The 23936-nt window shown below is 40.9% G+C and overlaps 2 protein-coding genes and 1 long non-coding RNA gene across 4 annotated transcripts; all 3 read left to right on the top strand.

Moving 5' to 3' along the window:
- The first annotated feature begins 4124 nt into the window (after window positions 1–4124).
- Window positions 4125–4718, top strand: LOC140855363 (uncharacterized). Its single transcript, XM_073251246.1, has one exon. It carries the CDS (start codon window positions 4125–4127, stop codon window positions 4716–4718), a length of 594 nt encoding a protein of 197 aa, XP_073107347.1.
- Window positions 4719–8125: 3407 nt separating this feature from the next.
- On the top strand, window positions 8126–22492 carry LOC105048145 (probable phospholipid-transporting ATPase 8). Of its 2 annotated transcripts, none has more exons than XM_010927366.4 (11): window positions 8126–8787; window positions 10219–11573; window positions 11650–11760; window positions 11856–12132; window positions 12582–12670; window positions 12762–12867; window positions 12964–13173; window positions 13295–13420; window positions 14830–14928; window positions 16850–16960; window positions 21759–22492. In XM_010927366.4, the coding sequence occupies exons 1-11, from the start codon at window positions 8401–8403 to the stop codon at window positions 22266–22268; spliced, it is 3381 nt and encodes a 1126-aa protein (XP_010925668.1). In that variant the 5' UTR covers window positions 8126–8400; the 3' UTR covers window positions 22269–22492. The 2 variants fall into 2 exon arrangements, with proteins under 2 accessions (XP_010925668.1, XP_010925664.1); XM_010927362.4 differs by having other exon boundaries at window positions 8128–8787; window positions 16769–16960.
- On the top strand, window positions 16977–21692 carry LOC140855791 (uncharacterized). The gene is made up of 2 exons (XR_012139066.1): window positions 16977–19187; window positions 19282–21692. It is a non-coding gene; the product is annotated as an uncharacterized lncRNA (long non-coding RNA).
- Window positions 22493–23936: the final 1444 nt, after the last annotated feature.

Raw genomic sequence — 23936 nt, 5'->3', positions numbered from 1 at the left:
TTCTCATTCGACTGTTGTCCAGTCTTCTTCTCTGACTTAAGCATCAGAGGGTCTCCATCGTAAATAATTTCGATCGGTGCGGACTTCATTTTGTAGGTGCTTGTTCCCGATGAACAGGCGACGAGGGGATTGACAGCAACAGATTGGCGCGTCAGGTAGGAAAAAAATAGCGATAAGAAGGAAACTCGCAATGACGAAAAACAGAGCTCAACGATCAATGGCGACCGGCTCGGCGAGACACTCTTCCCGTCGGGAAGAGGCCCCTCCCCTGCTTCCGGTAGTAGAGCCCAGTTCTTCACGTCCCGTGGTTACCATATACGCTCAGATTGCTGCGATCGTGCAACAAATGAACGTCCTCGCGGAGGTGGTCAAAAGCCTCCAACAACAGCAAACCCAGCTGCCACAACTACTGACGGAGCAACCAGCGATGCGTTCAGTGCCTTCCAAACATAGCCACCGTCATTTGCGGCGATCTCCGTCTCTTCCACCAGAGTGGCATCTCGATGTGCCACCCACCATTCATGGTGCCCCTCTCCTTCCCAGTTAGATCGAGTAAGGAAGGGGAAGCGACCGCGAACACTGTTTGCCTCTAATTCGTTGGGAGGATCAACCCCCGGAGTCTCCCACCACTGGCGGCTTGAAGACTACGAATGTAAGTTCGAGAAAATCGACCGTCGACTCGTCCAGCTTCAGACAGATGGTCAGAAATCGTCAAATAATTTCGATTTTCATACCGCCCAGCCTCTCTCCCGACTTATTTTGAATGAACCGATCTCGACTCGATTCAAGATGCCGCATGTGGAGCTCTATGACAGTTCCACTGACCCAATCGATCGCCTCGAGAGCTACAAGCCTCTCATGACAATCCAGGGAGAAACTGACGCCCTCCTGTGCATCGGCTTCCTGGCCACACTTCGGAAAGCTGCTCGGGTCTGGTACTCTAGACTTTGGTCGGAAAGTATCCACTCCTTCGAGTAGCTAGAATATTTCTTCGTGGCCCATTTTAGCATCAGTCAGAGGCCGTCACGAACCTCAGATAGTTTCTTTTCGATCAAACAAGGAGAGACCGAAATACTCTGAGATTTCGTGGTTTGATTCAACGTGGTCACACTTGAGGTCAAGGACCTTAACGAAGATATGGCCATATCGGCCATGAAAAGAGATCTAAGGGAGTCTCGATTCACGTACTCACTGGATAAAATTCTCTCTCGAACGTATGCTGAACTCTCAGAATGCGTGTACAAATACATGCGCGCGGACGAAGGAGTTTCTAATCGACGCCAGACAGAAAATAAAGGTCAGAAGAAAAAGCAGAAGAAGAGTGGGGCTCCGGCCGAAACGAGTAGGCCCCCATCCAACAAGCAAGCCTCACTCCGACGATGGAGTCTGAGGTCGACACATAACATGTATAATTTCTATACCCCTCTCTCTGCTCCTCGTGCACAGATTTTTATGGAGATCGAAGGGACGGAATATCTACGATACCCTCCGTCGATGAAAGCGAGGAATCATGACCGAAGGAAGTATTGCCAGTTTCACCAAGATCACGGTTACGACACTGAACAATGCATCCAGCTCAAGAATGAAATAGAAGCCCTGATACGACGTGGCTATCTCGAGAAATCAGGAGCCACCGACTCAACTCCCTCTCGATCGACGATCCCAAACGACTAAGGAAGCTATGAATAACCAATCGATCGTTGGAGTCATCAACATGATCACCAGATCGCTAGACCGAGGGGCAACTCCCGACAAGGAGTCGATAAAGCGCTTAAGACTCTATGATGTAATAACCTTCTTAGAGGAAGATGCTCGAAGAATTCAAACTCTCTAGATGACGCTGTTGTTGTTTTAGCAACAATCGCGAATTATGATGTAAAAAGGATACTTATTGATAATGGAAGCTCAACTGACGTTCTATTTTACTCGACCTTCTCCTGAATGAAATTGTCGATTGATCGACTCAAGAAAATCTCGACACCGTTAGTCAGCTTCACTGGAGATGCGGTCACAGTGGAAGGAGAAATCACCCTCCCCCTAACCGTTGGGATTGAACCACAATAAAGCACCATCTTCATAACCTTTACGGTCATTCGAGTATCCTCAACCTACAATGTCATACTCGAGAGATCTAGAGTAAATGCCCTAAGAGCGATAGTCTCGACATACCATCTGTTGGTCTGATTTCTGACCAAAAATGATGTCGGAGAAATGCGTGGAGATCAACAACTCGTCCGACGCTGTTTCACGATCTCCACCCAGAATAATAAACTTGAGGATCCCCTGTCGGCCGACAAATTAGATCAAAGGGAGAACCAAGAAAGGGGTGAGCTGGCCGAACAATTGACCTCCATCCCGATAATAGAAAATCCTGAGCAAACGATCCGAATCGGATCACAATTGTCTGACTCGAAGCGACAACAGCTAATCAAATTGCTCAAAGCCAACGTCGATATTTTTGCTTGGTCGGTCATGGACATGCCCGGCATTCCTCCAGAAATAATGATCCATCGGCTCAACATCAGTCCAAACGTTAAGTCGGTGAGACAGAAAAAGCGGTCCTTTGCTTCGAAAAGATAAAAAGCCATCGACGAGGAAGTCGACAAACTACTCACAGCAGGATTCATCAGAGAAGCCACATATCCAGACTGGCTTGCCAACGTTGTCATGGTGAAAAAGACCAACAGAAAATGGAGGATCTGCATTGACTACACTGATCAAAATCGAGCATGTCCGAAAGACAGCTTTTCACTATCAAAGATCGACTAGCTGGTAGATGCAACATCGGATCATCGACTACTGAGCTTCATGGATGCTTTTACTGGGTATAATCAAATCCGCATGGCACCAGAGGATGAGGAACACACGACTTTCGTGACCGACAAGGGCTTATACTGCTACAAAGTTATGCCTTTTGGTCTGAAAAATATCGGAACCACCTATCAACGACTTGTCAACAAAATCTTCAAAGCACAGATTGAATGAAACATGAAAGTATACGTGAATGACATATTGGTAAAAAGCATCCAGACTTCGAACCATATTTGAGATTTGGAAGAAGCTTTCAACACCATCCGATGACACCAAATGAGGTTAAATCTGACCAAATATGCATTCAGAGTGATCTCGAAATTTATTTTTGGATTTTTTATTTCGCAACGAAGAATCGAAGCCAATCTCGAGAAAATAAAAGCTATCATCGATATGAAGCATCCAAATACGAAAAAGGAGGTACGACAACTGAATGGCAGAATCGTCGCACTCAATCGATTTATCTCTAGGTCGGTTGAAAGGTGTTTACCATTCTATAAGACTTTGAGGCAAACAAAGGACTTCTCTTGGTCAGATGAATGCCGACAAGCCTTCGAAGATCTGAAGAAGTACCTGGCTTCTCCACCTTTACTCATAAAATCAAAGATCACATAAATACTATATCTCTACTTGGCGACATCGATAGAGGCTGTTAGCTCGATACTCATTTAGAAAGATGAAAATCGAATTCACCGACCTGCCTACTACACCAGCAAAGTGCTCCACAATATCGAAGTCTGATATTCAAGAGCGAAAAAAATGATCTACGCCCTGATCATATTGGCACATGGCTTCGCCCTTACTTCTAGGCACACTCCATTGCGGTCCTTACCGATCAGCCATTGAAAGCGATCCTGCACCGTCTTGATACATCAGGATGAATGGCGAAGTGGATGATGAAGCTAGGTAAATTCGACATACAATACCGACCACAGCCATCCATGAAGACACAAGTTCTAGCCGACTTCATTGCAAAATACACAATAGCTGACAACAAGTCGGAAGATGCAACCATGAAGGGGGTTGCAACCCCTGAGCCCGACCTAACATCGACCTGGGTGCTGCATATCGACGGGGCATCGAATGTTCAAGGCAGTGGAGCTGGCCTCATTCTCACCAACTCAGAAGGGGTAGTCACCGAGTACGCCCTTCGGTTCAACTTCAAAGTTTTAAACAATCAAATCGAATACGAAGCTCTCTTAGCTGGTTTGAAAATGGCTAAGGAGCTCGAGATTGACAGCCTGAAAGTCTTCACCGACTCTCAACTGATCGTGGGACAAATCAAAGACGAATTTGAAGCTTGAAACCCGATCATGGCAATATATCTTCAAAAGGTGAAACATCTTGTGAGGAATTTAAGATACTTCGAGATCTTTAACATACTCAGGATCGAGAATGCTCGAGTTGACGTACTTTTCAGATTGGCAATGACTGCTTACAGCTCGCTGGGCCGAACATTCATGGAGTGTCTTGAGCAACCGAGCATCGACAAAAATGAAAATGTATTGCAGCTAACAGCCGAACCTAGTTGGATGGATCCGATCATCGAGTATTTGTCCGACGGAGTCCTCCTCGAGGATCCTGCAGAAGCAAAACGAACCCGATGGGCAGCTTTCCAATATGTGATGATGGATGGTCGTCTCTACAAAAGATCATTCTCCCTTCCCTTACTGAAGTGCCTAGGATCGACCGATGCTGATTATGCACTTAGAGAAATACATGAAGAAATTTATGGAAGCCACTTGGGAGGTAAGTCCCTAGCCAATAAGATTTTGCGACAAGGTTACTATTGGCCCACCATGAAAAAAGATGCGACTGACTTGGTCCAGAGGTGCGAACCATGCCAGAAATATGCCAAAGTACATAATCAACCCGCCAGTTGGCTAACGTTCATTGTCGCACTCTGACCTTTTGCTCAATGAGGAATCGACATACTCGGTCCTTTTTCTCCGACGTCTTGCCAAAGAAAATTCATAGTGGTCGCAATCGACTATTGCACCAAGTGGGTAGAAGCCGAACTCCTGGCCCAAATCATCGAACGCAAAATGGAAGACTTCATCCAGAAATCCATTATCTACAGATTTGAACTGCCGCATACCATCATCACCGACAACGGATGATAATTCGACAATCAGGGCTTCAGAGAATTCTGTATGAAGTTTCATATTACACATAAGCTTATATCAGTTGGGCATTTGCAATCAAACGGAGAGGTTGAGGTGACCAACCGAATAATCTTGCACGGGTTAAAGACTTGACTGAATGAGGCCAAGGGTCCTTGGGTTGAAGAGCTATATCCAGTCTTATGGGTATATTGGACAACTTTCCATATACCGACTGGAGAGTCTCCTTTCAACTTAGCCTACGGGACAGAGGTGATGATCCCACTCGAGATCGGATTACCATCGACAAGAGTTGAGCAATACAATGAATCGGACAACTCCGAGGTCAGAGAGCCGACTTGGATCTCCTACCAGAACTCCAACGCAAAGCTCAACTTCGCATGGCCACGTACGGCAAAAGATAGCTTGGTACTGTAACACCAAAGTCAAGCCAAAAGTTTTCCGACCAGGAGACTTAGTTCTGAGAAAAGCAAAAATTTTAAAACCCCTAGATCAAGGAAAGCTATCTTTGAACTGGGAAAGACCCTATAGGATATCTGAGACAAACAGATCGGGTGCTTATCGGCTTGAAACCTTGGAAGGTTCGGCTATTCTTCGAACATGGAATGCCAACAATCTAAAGTTGTACTATCAGTGATCCTTGTACGTACTTGAAAATATAGTTCTGTTCCAGAATCGTAAACCAAACTTTTAATGAAATGTCGATCCCCATTGTGGAGGCCGGATCATCGATGTCCCGGCCTGGGGTCTGATTTTTCAAAGAAGTCAGAAACCTTCAGCTTGACCACCGACTGCATCCCGATTCCCCTGCAGAACCAACCTATCTACTTCAATGGGTGGCTAGTGCTGGCCGTGCAGATTTCCTCCACAAAAATCATGCCATCTCCATAGTCAGCTTTTCGTTCAAATGGCTGGCTAATTTGCCGACTTGGTATCAATCAAGAAAAGCAAAATATCAAAACAACCAAGGTCGGATTGGAATTATACCGACATGACCACGACCGATCGAGAGATATTCGGCTTGCCACCGTTTATCAGATAATACGACGTATGAATCCAATCAATGTTCGGACAATAGATATGAAACTTATTATCGTTATCCTAACTAAATACGTTGGAAACTACACGACTAGCAGACCTTACAATCTGCGGAATGATCGGATCTACGATCTACGTTTGAAGACTACTCCACAGATGGACATCATAGACATTTCAACAAACAAAAATTCTATATCTTGAAGAAAAATATTTTCATTCATTATCAGAAAAGAAAGTACAAAATTGGACCGAAATCCGATTACAATTTTCTTTACAAAAAAAAGAGATACATGGATTAATCTTCATCACCACCTTCCATCAAAGAATCGGTGGACCCACTTTGAATCAGTTTCTCCAACAAACTTTACCTTTCAACTTGGGAATAGTACGAATCGGATCAGACTGCGAAGATGGTTGGCCGATCATACTACTCGATCAACCACGCCAACAATTTGATCCACTTCTACATGAAAAATGCGATCAGCGACCGCACCCTCCTTGCTGAAGCCCAACCGACAACCGGAGCTAAAGGCGGGCTTTAGATTTTCATCCACCGAAATGGATACACAGAAACGGATCGTCAACCCCACCATCGGCATCAGGAGTAAAAAGCCGACGTCGGCCCGAAGCACGATGCCACTTCCAAAATCGACTAACGGTCGGACCCCACAATGAAAAAGCCTCCAAACCCGACAGGGAGTCGTCGGTCGGAACCCACGACCGACCACCCCCTGTGATGATCTCACTCATCGAAAATACTCAAGGAATCTGGACTAAGGAGAGCAATAAGAGATGATTTTCGCTCAAAAGCTGCTCTCTAACAGAGCCCTCTTTCCAGAAAAGACAAAATGAGGGATGGGTACCTGGCTGACAGAGGCCTTTTATATAGGAATGTCCGACGGCCCAAATGAAAGCGATAAGATCAAGAACACGCTGGATGATGACACGTGGTAACATCTGGATCCATCATCGGACGATGGTTCGACGCACCTATCCCAGATTGAACCATGTCATCCCTATCAGCATGAATGTCTCTGACCCAATGGCACCTCGATACGTGGCGAAAATCTACATGTCAAAATTAAATCCCACTACGTCGGTTCGCCTTCCCAATGTAACAGCTGGTGCCGACTCACCTTCCCGATACGATGTCTGACACAAAATCCTCCTGCCAATACGATGGCTCGAAAGCAACAAAATGACTGTTCGACCGTACTCCAACGAAGGTGGTGTCAGAGTTAGAATTCGACATGACAGACAATAACTCCTTTCGTCCAAGATAATTAACCACGTGACGACGCAAGCGATGATCCACCATTGGACTCGGGAGTGAGGGGGCAACTATTGGAGTAAATCGATCGACCTTCATAAACCGATCGATTTTCGATATACATCGACCGACGTCCGACTTTGATCCACCAAACGAACAGACGATCCTAGAAGCGATTACCGACTATATGTCAGCTGAGCAGACCAACGCTACTCTCGACCAACCAATCGAATATCTCTCATCGAACTAAGATCGGCAGATGGCCAATGTTTGGACTCTACAGACAATAAGCTACTTCGGCCGTCGGTATTTTAGAGTTACTAACCGACAACCGACTCCCGACGAACAATCGGCCGACTCATTCAAATATATCATAACCGTCACAAATGGTTACTCCACTGATATTGCGGTGTAATCCATAGAGATTAATAACCCATTATGAGATTATCATCCCATGATTCTACGCCGCTAAATACGGGATCATATCCAGCAGTTACGATAATCTACTCTATAAAAAGAGGGTAAGGCAACAAATTTGGTAAGCTAATCTTGATACGTTGAGCTCTGTCTTTGTTCTTATTCGACTATTGTCCAGTCTCTTTCTTTGACTTAAGCATCAGAGGGTCCTTACCGGAGATAATTTCGGTCAGTACGGACTTCATTTTGTAGGTGCTCGTTCCCAGCGAACAAGCGACGAGGAGATTGGCAGCAGCAGACTTGTATATTTTAGGTCAACAAAAATGATTGATTTATTTTTATAACACTGACAATTATATTATAAATTACATAAATTTTAAAATAATATTATATATTTATTTTATCTATTTGCATAAATTTTAAAGTGGATATTGTGCAACCCATCTTCCTCGGGGGCAAGGGCCCGTCGGTTGCGGAGAAACGGCCGGCCAATTTGGATCTCGCGGTCTGAACAGTATAGTACGTTTACTGCACCCCGATCCGCCAGGGATAAAACGGGTAATAAAAATTCAATGGTGAGAAAGGCAAGGACTACTTTGGACCTCCACGAGCGATCCCTTTCCCAAAAACCAATCGACGGCATATCCCCCACCCCTCCTCCGCCCCCCTCCGCCAATCTCCACGTTGCGCGAGAGATTAGGGTTTCCCGCCCTCCTCTCCCAGCTAAACCCTAACTCCCCAATGCCGGGAAAGAGGCGGAGAGCGCTCCATCTCTGCGAGATGGGCTCGTTCCCCTGCGCCCGCCCTCCTCCGGCTGGCGACGGGGGCGGAGGAGCGGGCTACTCGAGGGTAGTATACTGCAACGATCCGGGGTGCCCGGAGGCGACGCAGCTCGACTACCCGGGGAATGCCATCTCCACCACCAGATATACGGTCGCCAACTTCATCCCCAAGTCCCTCTTCGAGCAGTTTCGGCGGGTGGCGAACGTGTTCTTCCTCATCGTCGGCATCGTCTCCTTCAGCCCCCTCGCCCCTTACCGGGCCGTCAGCGTCCTTTTGCCGCTTATCGTGGTCGTGGGGGCCACCATGATCAAGGAGGCCTTTGAGGACTGGCGGCGAAAGAAGCAGGTGTACGAGCGTTATCAGTTATATGGTTAAGGGAATAGGGTCATTACTCTTTATACAATCTTCTGATAAATTCTTGCTAATTTGGATAAATGTATGATGTTTGCTTTTGGTAGATGTAATTAGCTTTCATTAGAATTCCTCGTTTTGTTATGGGCGTCCCTCGTCGCCATAGAACGTATGCTGAATTGGTATTCTTGATAGCTAACTTTGTTAGATGGAGATGATATTTTTGTTGATTTCTGATTAGTCAATTATGTAATCATTTTTATATAACATGATGGATATGCAAGATGACGTGCAATGCTGGCCATTTGACTTTCATGTCACAGCAAGATCCTACAAGTAATGGATATAATTTATCTGATGAGATCATGAGAATGTGAATGTTTCAGTTTTTTTTTTTTTTTTTTTTTTTTTTTTTTTTTTTTTTTTTTTTTTTTTTGTGAGTGATGATGCTATATGTTTGGTTCTTTTATGGAGAATGATACATACATTCCATCGGATTTGCTTATTTGATTAAACATGGACTATGAAAAATGATTTATTACATTTTCAGTGCTGAATACAAATAATAACATTGAATTTTTTATTTCAACTTTAACACTGAAGTCACTTAATATCTGGTTGTCGCAGAAATGTTTTTCTCTATGCAATTTTGCCAGGGATGCTGTGAAAAAATAGAGAAAATAGTGAACAAAATGTACATACTGCCTTTGCCCAATGATGGTGGGAATTGTGATTAACGTGAAAAATTTGATGTAAACCGTGATCCTAGGCTTACTTTAAGAAAAAAAATTTCTATCTCATTTGTAGTATCAAATAACTTGTTTTACCAAACTCATTTACAAATGAACATGTCTTGTGATTTGGATAAAAAAGGTCTTGTTGATTTTGTCTATTAGTGGTAAAAGTTCAAATTTTTAAGGTTTTTTATCATCGGTGAGCTGGATACTCTTGATGCCACCTTCTACAGCAATGTTGCTAGAGGGATCTTTTGAATGCGAACCAAATTAAGAATTCATAGCTTTCAAGCCAAGCATGATAGAACTCAATAGGAAATCTCCAGTACTTCCTAGTTTTTGAAATAGGAGACCTTGGAAAACATTTGTGAATTTAATAATTAGAAAATGTTGAAGGAGAAAATTTCTTTATATGAAATGCAAGTGAGAGTTGTGCATATCTAACAATATCAATGCATCATAAGAGAACAATCATTTGTTGGGTCCTGCTTTTAATGCAAATGGAAGAATCCATTTGAGGTATGTATATGTGCATTGTTATTGTTTAATGCTGGCTTTTATGCTTTCTCCTGACTGTGTCATAGCTACATAATATCTAGCATGTTTTCTTCATTTGTTCTGAACTGATATGCTTGGATGTTTGAGCTAATGCCTTTGTTCATTTGTAGTTACGATTTAAGATTCTTTTCAGGATATAGAGGTCAATAATCGAAAGGTCCAAGTATATGATGGGACTCGTGCTTTTTACCAAACAGAATGGAAGAAGCTTAGAGTTGGAGATATTGTTAAAGTGGAGAAGGATGAGTTCTTCCCTGCTGATCTGCTCTTTCTTTCTTCAAGTTTCGATGATGGCATTTGTTATGTTGAGACCATGAACCTTGATGGAGAGACAAACTTAAAACGAAAACAATGTTTGGAGGTAACAACAACCTTGCACAATGAATGTTCTTTTCACAAATTTAAAGCATTAATCAGATGTGAAGATCCAAATGAAAAATTGTATTCTTTCATTGGGACTATGCAATATCAAGGTGCACAATATCCCCTTGCACCACAACAAATTCTTCTGAGAGATTCTAAACTCCGAAACACCCAGCATATATATGGTGTAGTGATTTTCACAGGACATGACACTAAGGTAATGCAGAATGCAATGGATCCTCCTTCCAAGAGGAGTAATATTGAGAGGAGAATGGACAAGATTGTATATGTTCTTTTTTCAGGTCTGGTTCTTATCGCTTCCACTGGATCCATCTTTTTTGGAATCAAAACTAAGGGAGAAATTAGTGATAGAAATTATAGGTGGTATATAAGACCAGATAAATCATCTATCTACTTTGATCCTAGCAGAGTAGCACTGGCTGCTTTCTTTCACTTTCTGACTAGCCTTATGTTGTATGGTTGCTTGATCCCAATCTCATTATATATATCGATAGAGATAGTTAAGGTCTTACAGAGTACCTTCATTAATCAAGACCGGGAGATGTATTGTGAGGAAACTGATAAGCCTGCATGTGCTCGCACATCAAATTTGAATGAGGAACTTGGACAGGTGAATACTATACTATCAGATAAAACTGGTACACTGACATGCAACTCGATGGAGTTTGTGAAATGTTCCATAGGTGGTGTTGGTTATGGCAGTGGTTTGAGTGAAGCAGAGGAGGCTGTAAGAAGAGGATCACAGTATGAGTCGTCTGAACTTAAAGATCCACCTATCAGTTCTGAGGGGTATAACTGTGCTGCAGTCACTAGAAAATCAGTCAAGGGATTCAACTTTAAAGATGATCGATTGATGAATCGGCAGTGGATTAAGGAACCACAGTCAGATGTTATACAGAAGTTCTTCCGCATACTAGCAATCTGTCATACTGCCATTCCTTTGGTAAATAATTCTTCAGGTGATATTTCTTATGAAGCTGAGTCCCCAGATGAAGCAGCTTTTGTGACGGCTGCAAGGGAACTTGGTTTTCAATTTTATGAAAGAACCCAGACAAGCATCTCATTGCATGAGTTTGATCCTAACATTGGCAGAAAAGTTGATAGGTGCTTATCCCTCAACTTCTTTTTTCCTTATATATTAGCTTCAACATTAGGGCTGATCTTATTTCTAAAATTTCAGGACTTATAAACTTCTTAATATCTTAGAATTTAGCAGCACTCGCAAGAGAATGTCTGTAATTGTGAAAACTGAAGAGGATCAGCTATTGCTTTTTTGCAAGGGAGCAGACAGGTTTGGAAATACAAGTTTGCACTTGCTTTCAGTAAATTACATTGACTACTCAAATTTTAACTCATATTGTAGTTGCTTCTTTCTTCATGGCTTAGTGTGATCTTTGAAAGGCTTGCCAAGAATGGACAAGAATTCGAGGCTAAGACCAAATGCCACATTAATTATTACTCCGAGGCTGGTTTGCGAACGCTGGCAATTGCTTACCGTAAACTCAGTGTGGAAGAGTACAAAAAGTGGCATGAGGAATTTTTACTGGCCAAAAGTTCTGTCAATGCTGATCGTGATGCTATTGTGGATGAAACAGCTGAAAAAATTGAGAGAGATTTGATTCTTGTGGGTGCTACAGCTGTTGAGGACAGATTACAAAAGGGGGTAAATGTTGAACTGTACTTGCTGCTATACGTGCTTCAGCTATTGCTTTAACATTTTCTTTAAAACAAGTTTTGTTTAGTATAGTGTTTCTTTGATTATTACGGTACTGTATATTTTTGCATTTAGTCATATGGAACACACCTAGTACTACCCTTCACATGCTGTTCTTCAGGCAATTATGTTCACCACATGTTATTCTAGTAAGTTTGAATGCACCCATAGAAGTAAATGAATAACATATGCAGTAAAATAGCATCTTGTGAGTCTCATGTTACACAGTTGATGTACCTGGCTGTGCTGATCTCAGTCAAAGAAGTTTGCTTATAGGAGTACAAATGCTAGTTCTCAACTCTTTTCTCCCATGGAATGTTTCTTTGTTGCGTGGACTGCATATTTGACTTCTGTGAGGGTAAACAGAATTCTCTTGATTGTTATCTCCTCACATGTAGGTTCCGGAGTGTATTAACAAGCTTGCTCAAGCTGGAATCAAGATATGGATTTTAACTGGTGATAAGTTGGAAACTGCAATTAACATAGGGTGCAATTCACTAATCTTTTAATCTAAAATTGATGTAATTGTTTTTCCCCCTGGCTTCTGTTATAGGATTTTAACTCATGGATTACCCTAGGTATGCATGCCAAGTACTGAGGAAATGTATGAAGCAAATTGTGATCACTCTGGATACTCCAGATATTGATGCCTTAAAAAAAGGAGAGAATAATGCCATTGAAAAGGTATGTATATTTGCCAATACATGCATGAGTGCATGCTTCATCTTCATGCATGGTTGTGCTCACCAGAAGAAATTAAACATTCTGATATTTGATTAGGCTTTACATGAAAGTGTTGCCAAGCAAATACGTGACGCACATTCTCAAGTTTCTGTGTTGAAAGGGAGTTCTGGTCTCTTTGCTCTCATTATTGATGGCAATTCTCTGGCTTTTGCTCTCTCGAGAAGTTTGGAGAACTTGTTTCTAGATCTGGCAGTTGATTGTGCATTTGTTATTTGTTGTCGGACTTCACCTAAACAAAAGGCCTTGGCAAGTGCTTCTCCATTCACTCATAGGTTCTTAAAGATTGCAGTACTTCGTATAAGGAATGGACTATTCCTACACAATTACTTGCTCAAAATAATCTGACAGAAACCTGGAAAGATTTCAGGTCACTAGATTGGTGAAAAGGAGTACAAGGAAAACCACACTAGCAATTGGTGATGGGGCAAATGATGTTGGCATGCTTCAAGAGGCTGACATTGGCGTTGGAATTAGTGGAGTTGAGGGTATGCAGGTCAGTATTTCTCTACACTGGATTTATGAGTGTTTTGTTGAGTAGTTCAATTTTTTTTGGCAATCTGTTGATATTTTCTCCTTGCTGGATAAAGCATGCAGGCATTTACAATTTACAGAGTGATCTATCTGTTTTCAGTAAAAAAGAATTTTTGTTAAAAACAAGGAATGCTGATTTTATGCAGTCAGTTATTCAGAGTATTATAGATGAACAGTGAGACCGATAGGTAAGTGGTTGGCAAAAATATTTGCAACTTAAATCTGTTGACTAAAACCAAACTTGAAAGAAATGCAATTGCAAATGACAACCTTTGACCATCGCAAGATCATTCTTGAAATTGTCCTGGGTCATTCTTCTTCTTGCTTTTCAAAGTGATGGTTATGTTTTGGTAACAGTCATGATGGACGAGCCAGTGATTCTTGGTTAGTTTGTCTAGGCTAGTGCTATAGGCATTAGAGGCTACGGAAGCAATAGCAGGAGCGGACATGCTGACAATATGGAGGATAATGGTTTGGAGTGTGGATTGGATGATGATGTTGATGGGTTGAAAAGAAAATCACTAACTATGAAGGCACTTTTTGAAGTGGCGTACATTGTAACAAGTACTAGTGGTCTTTGTGTCTGTTCACGAGTTTGCTGATATCCATTAACTAGAAACTGGTGTCATCATATTTGATTATTCTCACTAGTTTCTGTTTTTGATTGATGAACAAGTCATAATGTGTGCTATCTTATTAACATGATTAGTTTGATTTATGTTTTAGATGGAATATTTTAGAACTCCTGTAAAGTTTACTTGTCTTTATTTGGGAGGCATCATGGTTCCATGTCTAATACATCCCCTTCCATGGTTGCATCATTTGTCCATGGAAGCTTTTTCCTATTTCTGTCAGAAACTTTAGCCCTTGTCCTTGTGGGTATGTACTTCTCTAGGCTTTCACAGCAATTCAAGCTCCTTGGCCTCTTGTGATCTTCATTCTATCATTCTGTGTTACAATCCATCTTAGCTCATCATCCTATATGCTGGACCAGCAAGACATTGACAATATCTTCACTAAAGACTATTCTTTATAGTCCTTAGGGTTTTTGTTAGGATAATAAAAGAGTTGGGAGTATCATATATATATATATATATATCTGTGTGTGTGTGTGTGTGTGTGTGTGTGTGTGTATGTATATATATATATATATATATATATATATATATATATATATGTATATGTGTATATGTGTATATGTATATATGTGTATATGTGTATATGTGTATATGTATATATATATGTACATACATATGTACATACGTACATATATGTATTACCAATCAGTTAATATTATTTGCTAAGAACCACCACACAGATTTATTTGGGTTTGCTGCTATAAAATCATAATTGTAGTGATCTTGTTTGCAGGCTGTGATGTCTAGCGATTTTGCAATAGCTCAATTTCGTTTTTTGGAGCGTTTGTTGCTAGTGCATGGGCATTGGTGTTACAGGCGGATTGCAGCCATGGTAAAATATTCACTTGCATCTTGTTTTTCTTTTTTCTAACTAGAAAAATATCACCCCTTAGTGGGACTATGCCTGTTTTCCCCTCAAAGTTTGGACAAGGATCTCTTTTAATAAATTCATCTAAGGTAGTTTGAGCTATAAAACCTAAAAAGCTTTTGTTTTCTGAAGATGAAATATATCATTTTTGAACATCAACCTGGGTGTACTTCTTATCATATGTGACAGGCAGGTTGCATAATTTGTAACACTGCATTCCAGTTTAACCTACCAAAATATTAGAGAGGATTCTTGCTGTTTTCTTTTTCATTTATTCACTAATATTTTGTTCTTCTTAACTGGAAGGTATGAACAGGCATAGGTCTAACCATGAACTTTAGTGCAGAATCTATGTTGAATTTATGCTTGCTTTCTTACTCCAGTTTCTTATACAGCTCCTATTTAATCAGAAAAAAGGGAGTATATTTATGTTTCATAAGTTACCAAAAGAACAAACTATGAACAAGTTATGAACAATGGTCTTGTCATGTCTCCTTTTAGTAGCAATCCTTTTTTAAAATAATTTATAAAATATGGTTGAACTTTTTCATACTCTTTTTTTTTTTTTTAATGAAACTTGGTCTTGGAACTTGATTTGGTACTAATGAATGTTGATTGACGAAATATCTTCTAGCTGTAGTCATCTATCAACTAATGTGTAGAACAATCTAAAAATCTCCTGAAAATGATTTGGAATTTACAAAATTAGGAACCACAGGTAGTTCAGGTTGATGTATTATGCATCGGCCATGAAAGCATATCTTTCAATTGAGCCTCTACATGTACATGCTAAATCATGCTTATCCACTACTTCCCATTACTTGTACATAGATTATCATCTTCCACTTGGACCCCTTTCTTTTGTGACAAATCATTAGAGCTGCAAACAATCCAGGCTGCTCATGAGCAGCTTGGAATTGGCTTGGTTCAGCTCAGCTCGGTTAGAAAATGAGCCACGCTCAAACACTATTTGGCATGGACTGATTGGCAAAATCAATAGGGAAGCATGGCCAAGCTCAGTAAAAGCTTGGCTCAGAGCTTATACGAGCAAGAGCTTGAATAGGTGAAGTCCAGCTCGACTCAAGCTTGAGCCGAGTTCGAGCAGCTTATATATATGTCAAGTCGAGGTTGAGTAGCATGCTAATTGACTCCGCTGGGCTTGTTTGCACCCCTACAGATCAATCACTGAAGTCTGCCTCTTGTGTGAGATTATGAATATGTCATCATCTCTGCCCCATTTCAGACTCATACTATTATGCATATATATTGGAGAACAAGTTTTTTCGATGCAGAGTACGATTGATGTAGAACATTGACTCGTATGTAGTTAATACTTTGTTTTCTGTCTCTCTCTCCTCGTTTCCTCTTCATATGTGAATGCCTCCAGAAAAAAAGGAAACAAAAGAGGATTTTTTTTGCCTTCTCTAGCGGGTGGGAGTTCTTTCGGGGGGGGGCAGAGAATGTTGGGGTTAGTATCAATCCATGCTAATTGGTGTCTGTCCGTATCCTGCTTGTTACTGGTTGGTACCAACTGATGCTAGCTGGGACTACCCCAACTGAAGGGATTGGGGTACGGGGTGCATCCCAAGTCCCAATAAGTCACCTGTCCAATCCGGGATGCCTGGTGGTGGATTGACACCAACTGGAACTTAAACCCTTGATGATTATGTTCCTTTGGAAGTGAGAAAGCATATAATCATTGCAGAAAATGAGTGATATTTGACTTGTTCTGATGACTGTTAACCCATTCGTTCCTTGTTTGTTATTTTTTTAATTGACGTTCAATCTCGGTTTGCTTGGACAGATATGCTACTTTTTCTACAAGAACATCACATTTGGCTTTATCCTTTTCTGGTTTGAGGCTCATGCTTTTTTCTCCGGACAGCCTGCTTATAATGATTGGTACATATCTTTCTACAATGTTGCCTTCACGTCTCTTCCTGTGATTGCTCTTGGGGTTTTTGATAAGGATGTTCCATCACGTATTTGCCTCAAGGTATGCAGTTGTATCCCTTTACTTGATGCTTCTGAATGCATGTGTACTGCATAAAAATATACATATCCTAGAAAATGTTTCTGCTCACACCCTCAGTGATAAGAACTGGCTTATGAATTTAATGAAAAATTCACAATTGATATCTTGTAACTGAGGATGTCATTAAAAGGATATATGTTGCTCCAGCTGTAATACTTGTCGAAGTGTAGACCAGAATGTGATGCATGTATCAGGGATTATGTGAACAATTTCTGAACTTTAGAAAATCAAAAAAAAAAAAAAATCATGTATATTACAATTCTGCAGTTATGTATGTTGATCAGACTTATAACGAATCCTCAAAGAACATAATTTGATAATGGATAAAATAGCATGAAAGTTTTCTTTAAGTTTGAGTTGTACTTGTTATTGATATCCAGGAGTCTTGGGCCAGTTTGGCTTTTTATTAGACTGAAAATTGAGTTAACCTTAGGGTAAGAGAATATTAGAATACTAATTGTACGAGCAAATGCACATACAATGTGGGGATGAGAAAAGAAAAAAATTTGAAGAAGTTAAAGAAGGATAGTCTTCTCACTCCTAAATATTATGTAATATCATTAAAAAACAAATAGGATGGTCAGAGGATACAATTAAAATGTGGCTAATGAGGGCAGCTGCAAAGGAGGGCTCTTAAAGACATTGCTTGAGTTGGTTCAATTTCAGATTAAGTCGGTGAATTTCAGAAAAAACATAAAGAGAAGAAAGAAGAGTGTAGACTTATTTTTGGAGGCCCTCATCCTTGTCTTTCATATCACACAGTAGGAAAATCTTTAGAAGAGAGGAACCTCTTTGTCAGTCCAAAATTGTATAATAACTCTGGGAGGCTACTTTGTGTTGTAAGTTATTCACCTCTCTTGTGAAAAACCTCTTATAAACCTAAGATCCATGTAGTTTAGTCATTGTGTAATTAATAATAAGTCCTTTGGTTCATAGTGTGATCGGCATAAAGGGCTCAAAGCAAGAGAGAGAACAAAAAATTATCTGATGACAGAGTGATACCTAAGGACTCAATACTTGTCCTTGTTCTGGATCATTTGAGATCCTTTAATGTAAATATAGTCACTGGGCCTATGTCGCAAGTTGGTTTCATGTATTAACGTAGAGAAGTTGGTCCAGCACATTTAGTGCAAAGTTTCATGCCTAACACATAATTATCATTCTCATGCAAATGATATGTATGGAATTTAATACATCATGCTTTTGCAATTTGAGATTTGCTCAGCTTGGACATTGGACATGTTTGTGCATGTAACCTTGCAAGTCTGTCGATGGAACTTTTCAATCCCATGAATTTAGTAAGAGCTAATTTAGATTGGACTGAATGTGAAAGAAACATATATAAGGAGGCGAGGAAACAAACAAATTGGGCAATGAGTTAGGGGTGTCGCAGCTGGTATAAATTAATTGGGGTTCTTCACAGTAAAGTATTATTCTGCTCACTATTTACACTCATGGCTGTAAAATTGGGAGCTGGCTTATATGTGTCATACAGGCATTAATCACAACATTTATCTCAGGGAGGTTTGATCTAGAATTTTTGAAGAGATAGGCCATGATTCTCTGTTGAGCTTGCATGTTCAGATAGAAAACATGTCATGATTTTTTTTTTTTTTTTGTCTTTAAATGATTGATATGTAGAGGTTTGACGTGATTTCAATTCTACTTCTTTTAGTATGGTGGTGCAGGGGCCTATCATGACATGGCTGTTTTATTTACCAACTAATTTAAATTGATAAACCAGACCTGTTTCTAGTTGGTTGTTGACTTTGTTAGTCACCATCTACTTACAGTAAGCCAATATATATGGCTTGTCTTGATTCAGCTTGAGTCAGTTTAAGTTGCTTTCCATTCAAGTCTAAACTAAATCAACATGCACAAGAGTGGACAGAGACAAAAAAAACTCATGTTTCACATGTTTTCCTTTTCTTCCTCTCTTATCTGAAGATCTGAGCCATGAGTCATGTCTATCACAAACCCCGCTGGCCGAAAAACTTCTCCAACAGCTTCCAACATCCTCTAGAACTCCTTCCCCACTTCACGCCACCACATCCCAACCGGCAGAGAGAGGAAACAGCCTTTTTGTCAGTATAAATATCCCAAAGATGAGGGAATTCAGAGCAGACTGCTCCCACAATAACTTTTCGATCTGCTGCAGATTCTTTCTACCTTCTTTCCATCGTCAGAGGTGAACCTTCTTCCCTATTATGAGCCTGCACTCTTGTTTGTGAATCGACCTGTGACTCCTCTTTTTTCTTTCAAATGTTGCTCGATATTCATAGGGCTGTGCTGTTAATCTCTGGAGCTGCATCTCCATTTTCCTCGAGCATTTCTTGCTAAGCTGTGACTCCATTTTTCTCGAGCATTGCTCGATATGCAAGAGCTATGACTCCATTTTTCTGGAGCATTGTCGATATGCAAGAGTTGTGGCTCCATTCTTCTCGAGTGTTGCTTGATATCCATGAGCTGTGCCTCCATTCTTCTTGAGTGTTGGTCGATATTCATGAGCTGCGACCACATATCCAGGAGCTGTGACTCCATATCCAGGAGCTGGGATTCTGTTTCTCTCAAGCATTGCTTGGTATTGATGGAGCTATGACTCCAATTGCTCTCAAGCATTGCTTGAAGGTTCATGAAACTGTACTCTTTTCTGGCTGAGACATCACTGAGTGGCTGCCATAAAAGTTCAACGTTGGAAAATTGCTGAAATATCCTTTTCTGCATTGTCATTTTTGTTTAAAGCCCAACATCTCCTACATTACTTGATGCCTGATGTCTTCATCTTCTTTGAGAACCCATGTGTGGGAATCTCCTAATGGCTTGCATACTCATCCAGAATTTTAGATTTTTACTAGTCCTCTGAACCTGGTTAATTCTAAGTCAAGGTTAGTCCTCTAACCCATGTCCAGCTCATGCTAGGGTTAGTCCTGTGATCTTAATCAAATTCAAGTCTGGGTTAGTCTTTGGACCTCGGTCAAACTCACACGAGTGTTAGTCCCCTGATTTTCTGTCGAGCACAGTTGACCCCCATGCCACTGAACCAGGCAAATCCAAGTCAAATCGACCTCCACCTCATTAAACCGGGCAAGTTCAAACTGAGATGCTGATGGATCTACATGTCCCTAAGCTAGATCCAAGTTCTTCCTGTTATGCTGCATCTCTTCGTATCCTTTCGTTGTGTAAATTATATACTTTTTATGCTTCATTTATTGATGTAAACTAGGGTATGCCTCTGGTTAAGTCATGTGATACATTGAGCAACATTAATGGTACTCAAATTTATATTATGTTATAGTTTCATCTTCTTTTCATCACTTATGGATAAGGTCTTGTTGTTGAATGTGCCCCAATATTTTGGTGTAATTAAGGGTGAATTTTTGAGTTCATCAGAAGCCATGGACTGATGGACCCACATAAACAAAAACCCTCTCCCCTAGGATGAATTTGATGAGATCATAATCAAACATTTCATTGGTGCATCCTTATCTCTCCGAAGGAGCACTCTTCCATAGGAGCAGATTTGCGATCCCGTGGTCCTTGGTCAACGAATCAGCAATTCAACCCAGGTTTCATTTTTGACACCTCTATGGGTCTAAAAATTTTAATTGGGTCCATAAAAAGGTTGAAGTATTTAGGCTGTTTCTTGTTATATGTAATTTGAAGATATTGATGGTAAAGGCAGCAGCAATTGTCAATGGAAAATCTAAAATATTGGTCAAAAGACATGCTGCACTTGTTGTTGGATTTGTTGCTTTAATTTATTATAGAACATCATTAATTATCTTCTCCCGCTCCAAGGAGTTGGAGGTTTCCCATATCTGCTTTGAAGACAAGGTTACAACCAACTTCACTATTATCCTAGGGACAGTGAATGGTGCAGAGGATCGGGTGATGTTCCCATTGGAGTGCATAGTAATTGTTTATGAATAAATTCCTCCTGGCCAAGTTTGGTCTAGTCTTATAGTTTGTTCTAGTCGTACATAGAACTTCAATTTTTCTTAGAGCTTATGCATAAATCTTGAAGTCCTAGCTTTCCTTACACTTCAAAGCTATCTTCCAGGCCTAAGGCCTACCTGGTTGCTTAATATAGAACATAATGGCAGGTTGATGCCTAACATTTTCAATAAAGAATTTACAGAGGTGAAGGATACTTTAAAGTGTGCATGCGGCACTTCATCTTTTCCTGTAAGATAAGCTGTTTGCCCCTTCTTATTGGTCTATTCCTTGTGCACCCAACTTTTAGCTGTTAGATTTGACCCCAAACTCCTTTTACTTACTTTTGCTGCCTCTGAACTTTACAGAATTAGTTCCATCGTGACATTAGTGCTTCAGGTCACTTCCAGAACATAACAAGATAGGTTAGAATTACTCCTGTATATTGTACTAGAGCCTCATGTAATTTTAGCAATCCATGAATTTTGAGACAGGCTTTTCTAGGATATTATGCTTTTCTAGGTAATGTCCTTGTGGGCTCACCATCCATCCATGCACAGGTACGGCAGATAGCTGATCAGTATTGTGAGGCTTGTAAACTGGTTTGGTCCATTTGTAGCTGTAAATGGCTGTGGCATACTCTGTAGAATGTAACATGACTTCTGTAATCGTGATTGAAGTTATTTATTTATTAATATATCATTGGGAAGTCAAATGTTTATTATTTGCCTAATAATCAGAGTGATTTTTATTACAATCACATCATAATTCTCATGTTTATCAATTGATTCCTGTATTATTTACTTAGTTTAATGACCTTCTGTAGTTCCCTTCGTTGCACCAAGATGGTGTGCACAACATCTTTTTCAGCTGGCCTCGTATTCTAGGATGGATGCTTAATGGAGTTTGCAGTTCAGTCATAATTTACTACTTCACAACCAGTGCCATCCTGCAACAGCCATTCAACAAGGATGGTCATGGGGCAGGAACTGACATCCTTGGTGCAGCCATGTATACCTGTGTCGTGTGGACAGTAAATTGCCAGTTGGCACTGTGCCTCGGCTACTTCACATGGATCCATCACGTCTTCATCTGGGGCAGCATCTTCTTTTGGTATATATTTTTAATAATCTATGGTTCATTTCCTCCAACGATATCCACCACTGCATACCGGGTTTTCTTGGAAGCCTGTGCCCCAAGTCCCCTGTATTGGCTCAGCACACTCTTTGTTGTCATCTCAGCCCTATTGCCTTACTTTCTCTACTCGACATTCCAAAGAACATTCTTTCCAAAGTACTATAATATAATCCAGAGTGTACGGTTGGAGAATCATTGACAACTTGGAACACCAGAAGGGTAGTTTTTAATTTTACCTGAAGTGTTTGTACAAATCAAACAGGGCATTGTTTCCCTGGTTATCTAGCCTCATAGTACACTATATGAATGTAAGTAAAAATTTTTAATGTATACAAGTGCTAAGCATGAGAAAGAAAGGATAAAGGATGTAAGAGATGATGATTTGCCAGTGCATTAAAGAACATTTTCTTTTTTGTGGTCCTATTTCTTGAGCTATCCTAACTCGCCATGAAATGACACAACCTGCTCTACTTCTATTAGTTTTGGGTTTGAACCATCTACTTGTGTCAGTTTTTTGTTGGTTTTCTAGTATCAGAATAAGGGTTTTGCTATTGACTTGAGCCCTGTTGGTAACACTTGAACTTCGGAGACTGGAATTCTCAGTAGCATCAGTTGCACTCTGGATTGAAGCTGATGTTATAGTAGTTGTGGTTGGTTTTGTAAACCCTGTGCGGGATGTTGAATTGAACTGCTTTTGCCAAAATTGGAGAATATGGATTGCAGTGTGCCTGAATGGCCAAGGTTGTAGATTATTCACAGTGATCATCCTTGTGGACTGGGTGAGAGGCAGCACTGTAACTCATGAAGGGAATGTTATGTAACCATTCCTTCAGGCTTTAACTGAAAAAGAAAAAGCATATCTTAATGTTTGCTGGGATTAGATACAATTTTACCTTAACAACTGAAACTTGCTGGGATGTCATCAGTCGGAGCATCAAGGCTTTTCCTGTTTTCACCTTTTGATCCTGCTCTAAGAAGGACGCCTGGCGAGAAACATGACGGGTAAACCTGCCTACTGGCTCGTGACGTCCCTATTGAAATTATTTTCACGGTTGGACAATCCACCATACAGCTTAGGCATGTGCCTCATCCTAAATTTTTGATGCCAAAGGTTGCCCACTACTACTTCAAGTGAGGATACGGCAGAGCTTTTATTTTTATTTACCTGTTCTAGGTATGGGCGACATAATTGGAAGTGGTCCTCCTCCAGTAACCCCCCTGAAGTGGTCTTCCACACGACCACCTAGATTTTACCAATAAGCTAGTTGGCTCCTTTGATACAGTGGTGATCAATGAGTTGCTGGCTTTGAGTTGAAATCTCTGTCCAGATGGCACCATCATCTAGACATGTCACCATCCCTCACCTCAATTGCCTTGGATGCATGCTAGACTTGTGCGACAAGCTCACCCTCTAACTAGTTTTCACTCTGGGAAGGAAATAGGCAAGTCCTTGTTACCAAGGGCAAGGTCTCCCACCCGACAAGGCCCACGAGATCGTCACCACCAACTTGGACCTTGGTGGTGATGGTGAAATCAGAAACCGTATGAACGCTTCCTTCCATTCCTTTCGTTTGGTGTCTGGTGACTTTGGAATATCTCCATAGCTCGGAGCATGCTTTCAATCTGTGTCTGAAGGATTATCTGACGGCCAGATCACCCGACGTCGAACTCCTACACGAATCCTAAGCTCGGCATGGACATGCTTTGTGACTCTGTCAGAAATCAGAATCCTTCCACAACTCCTAAAGCGCCGCAATCGTGATGAAAATATACGGAGTGGAAGTCCGAGGGCAAGGACGTAAAACTGGGTGACACTCGGTAGGTTGGATGTGGACCTCCTCCCACTAACGGAATCGAGCCAACGGCC

Source organism: Elaeis guineensis, chromosome 2 (genome assembly GCF_000442705.2).
Source record: "Elaeis guineensis isolate ETL-2024a chromosome 2, EG11, whole genome shotgun sequence".
Lineage (NCBI taxonomy): Eukaryota > Viridiplantae > Streptophyta > Magnoliopsida > Arecales > Arecaceae > Elaeis > Elaeis guineensis.
The sequence above is the reverse complement of the archived record's forward strand: the minus strand, read 5'-3'. Positions and strand labels throughout refer to the sequence as shown.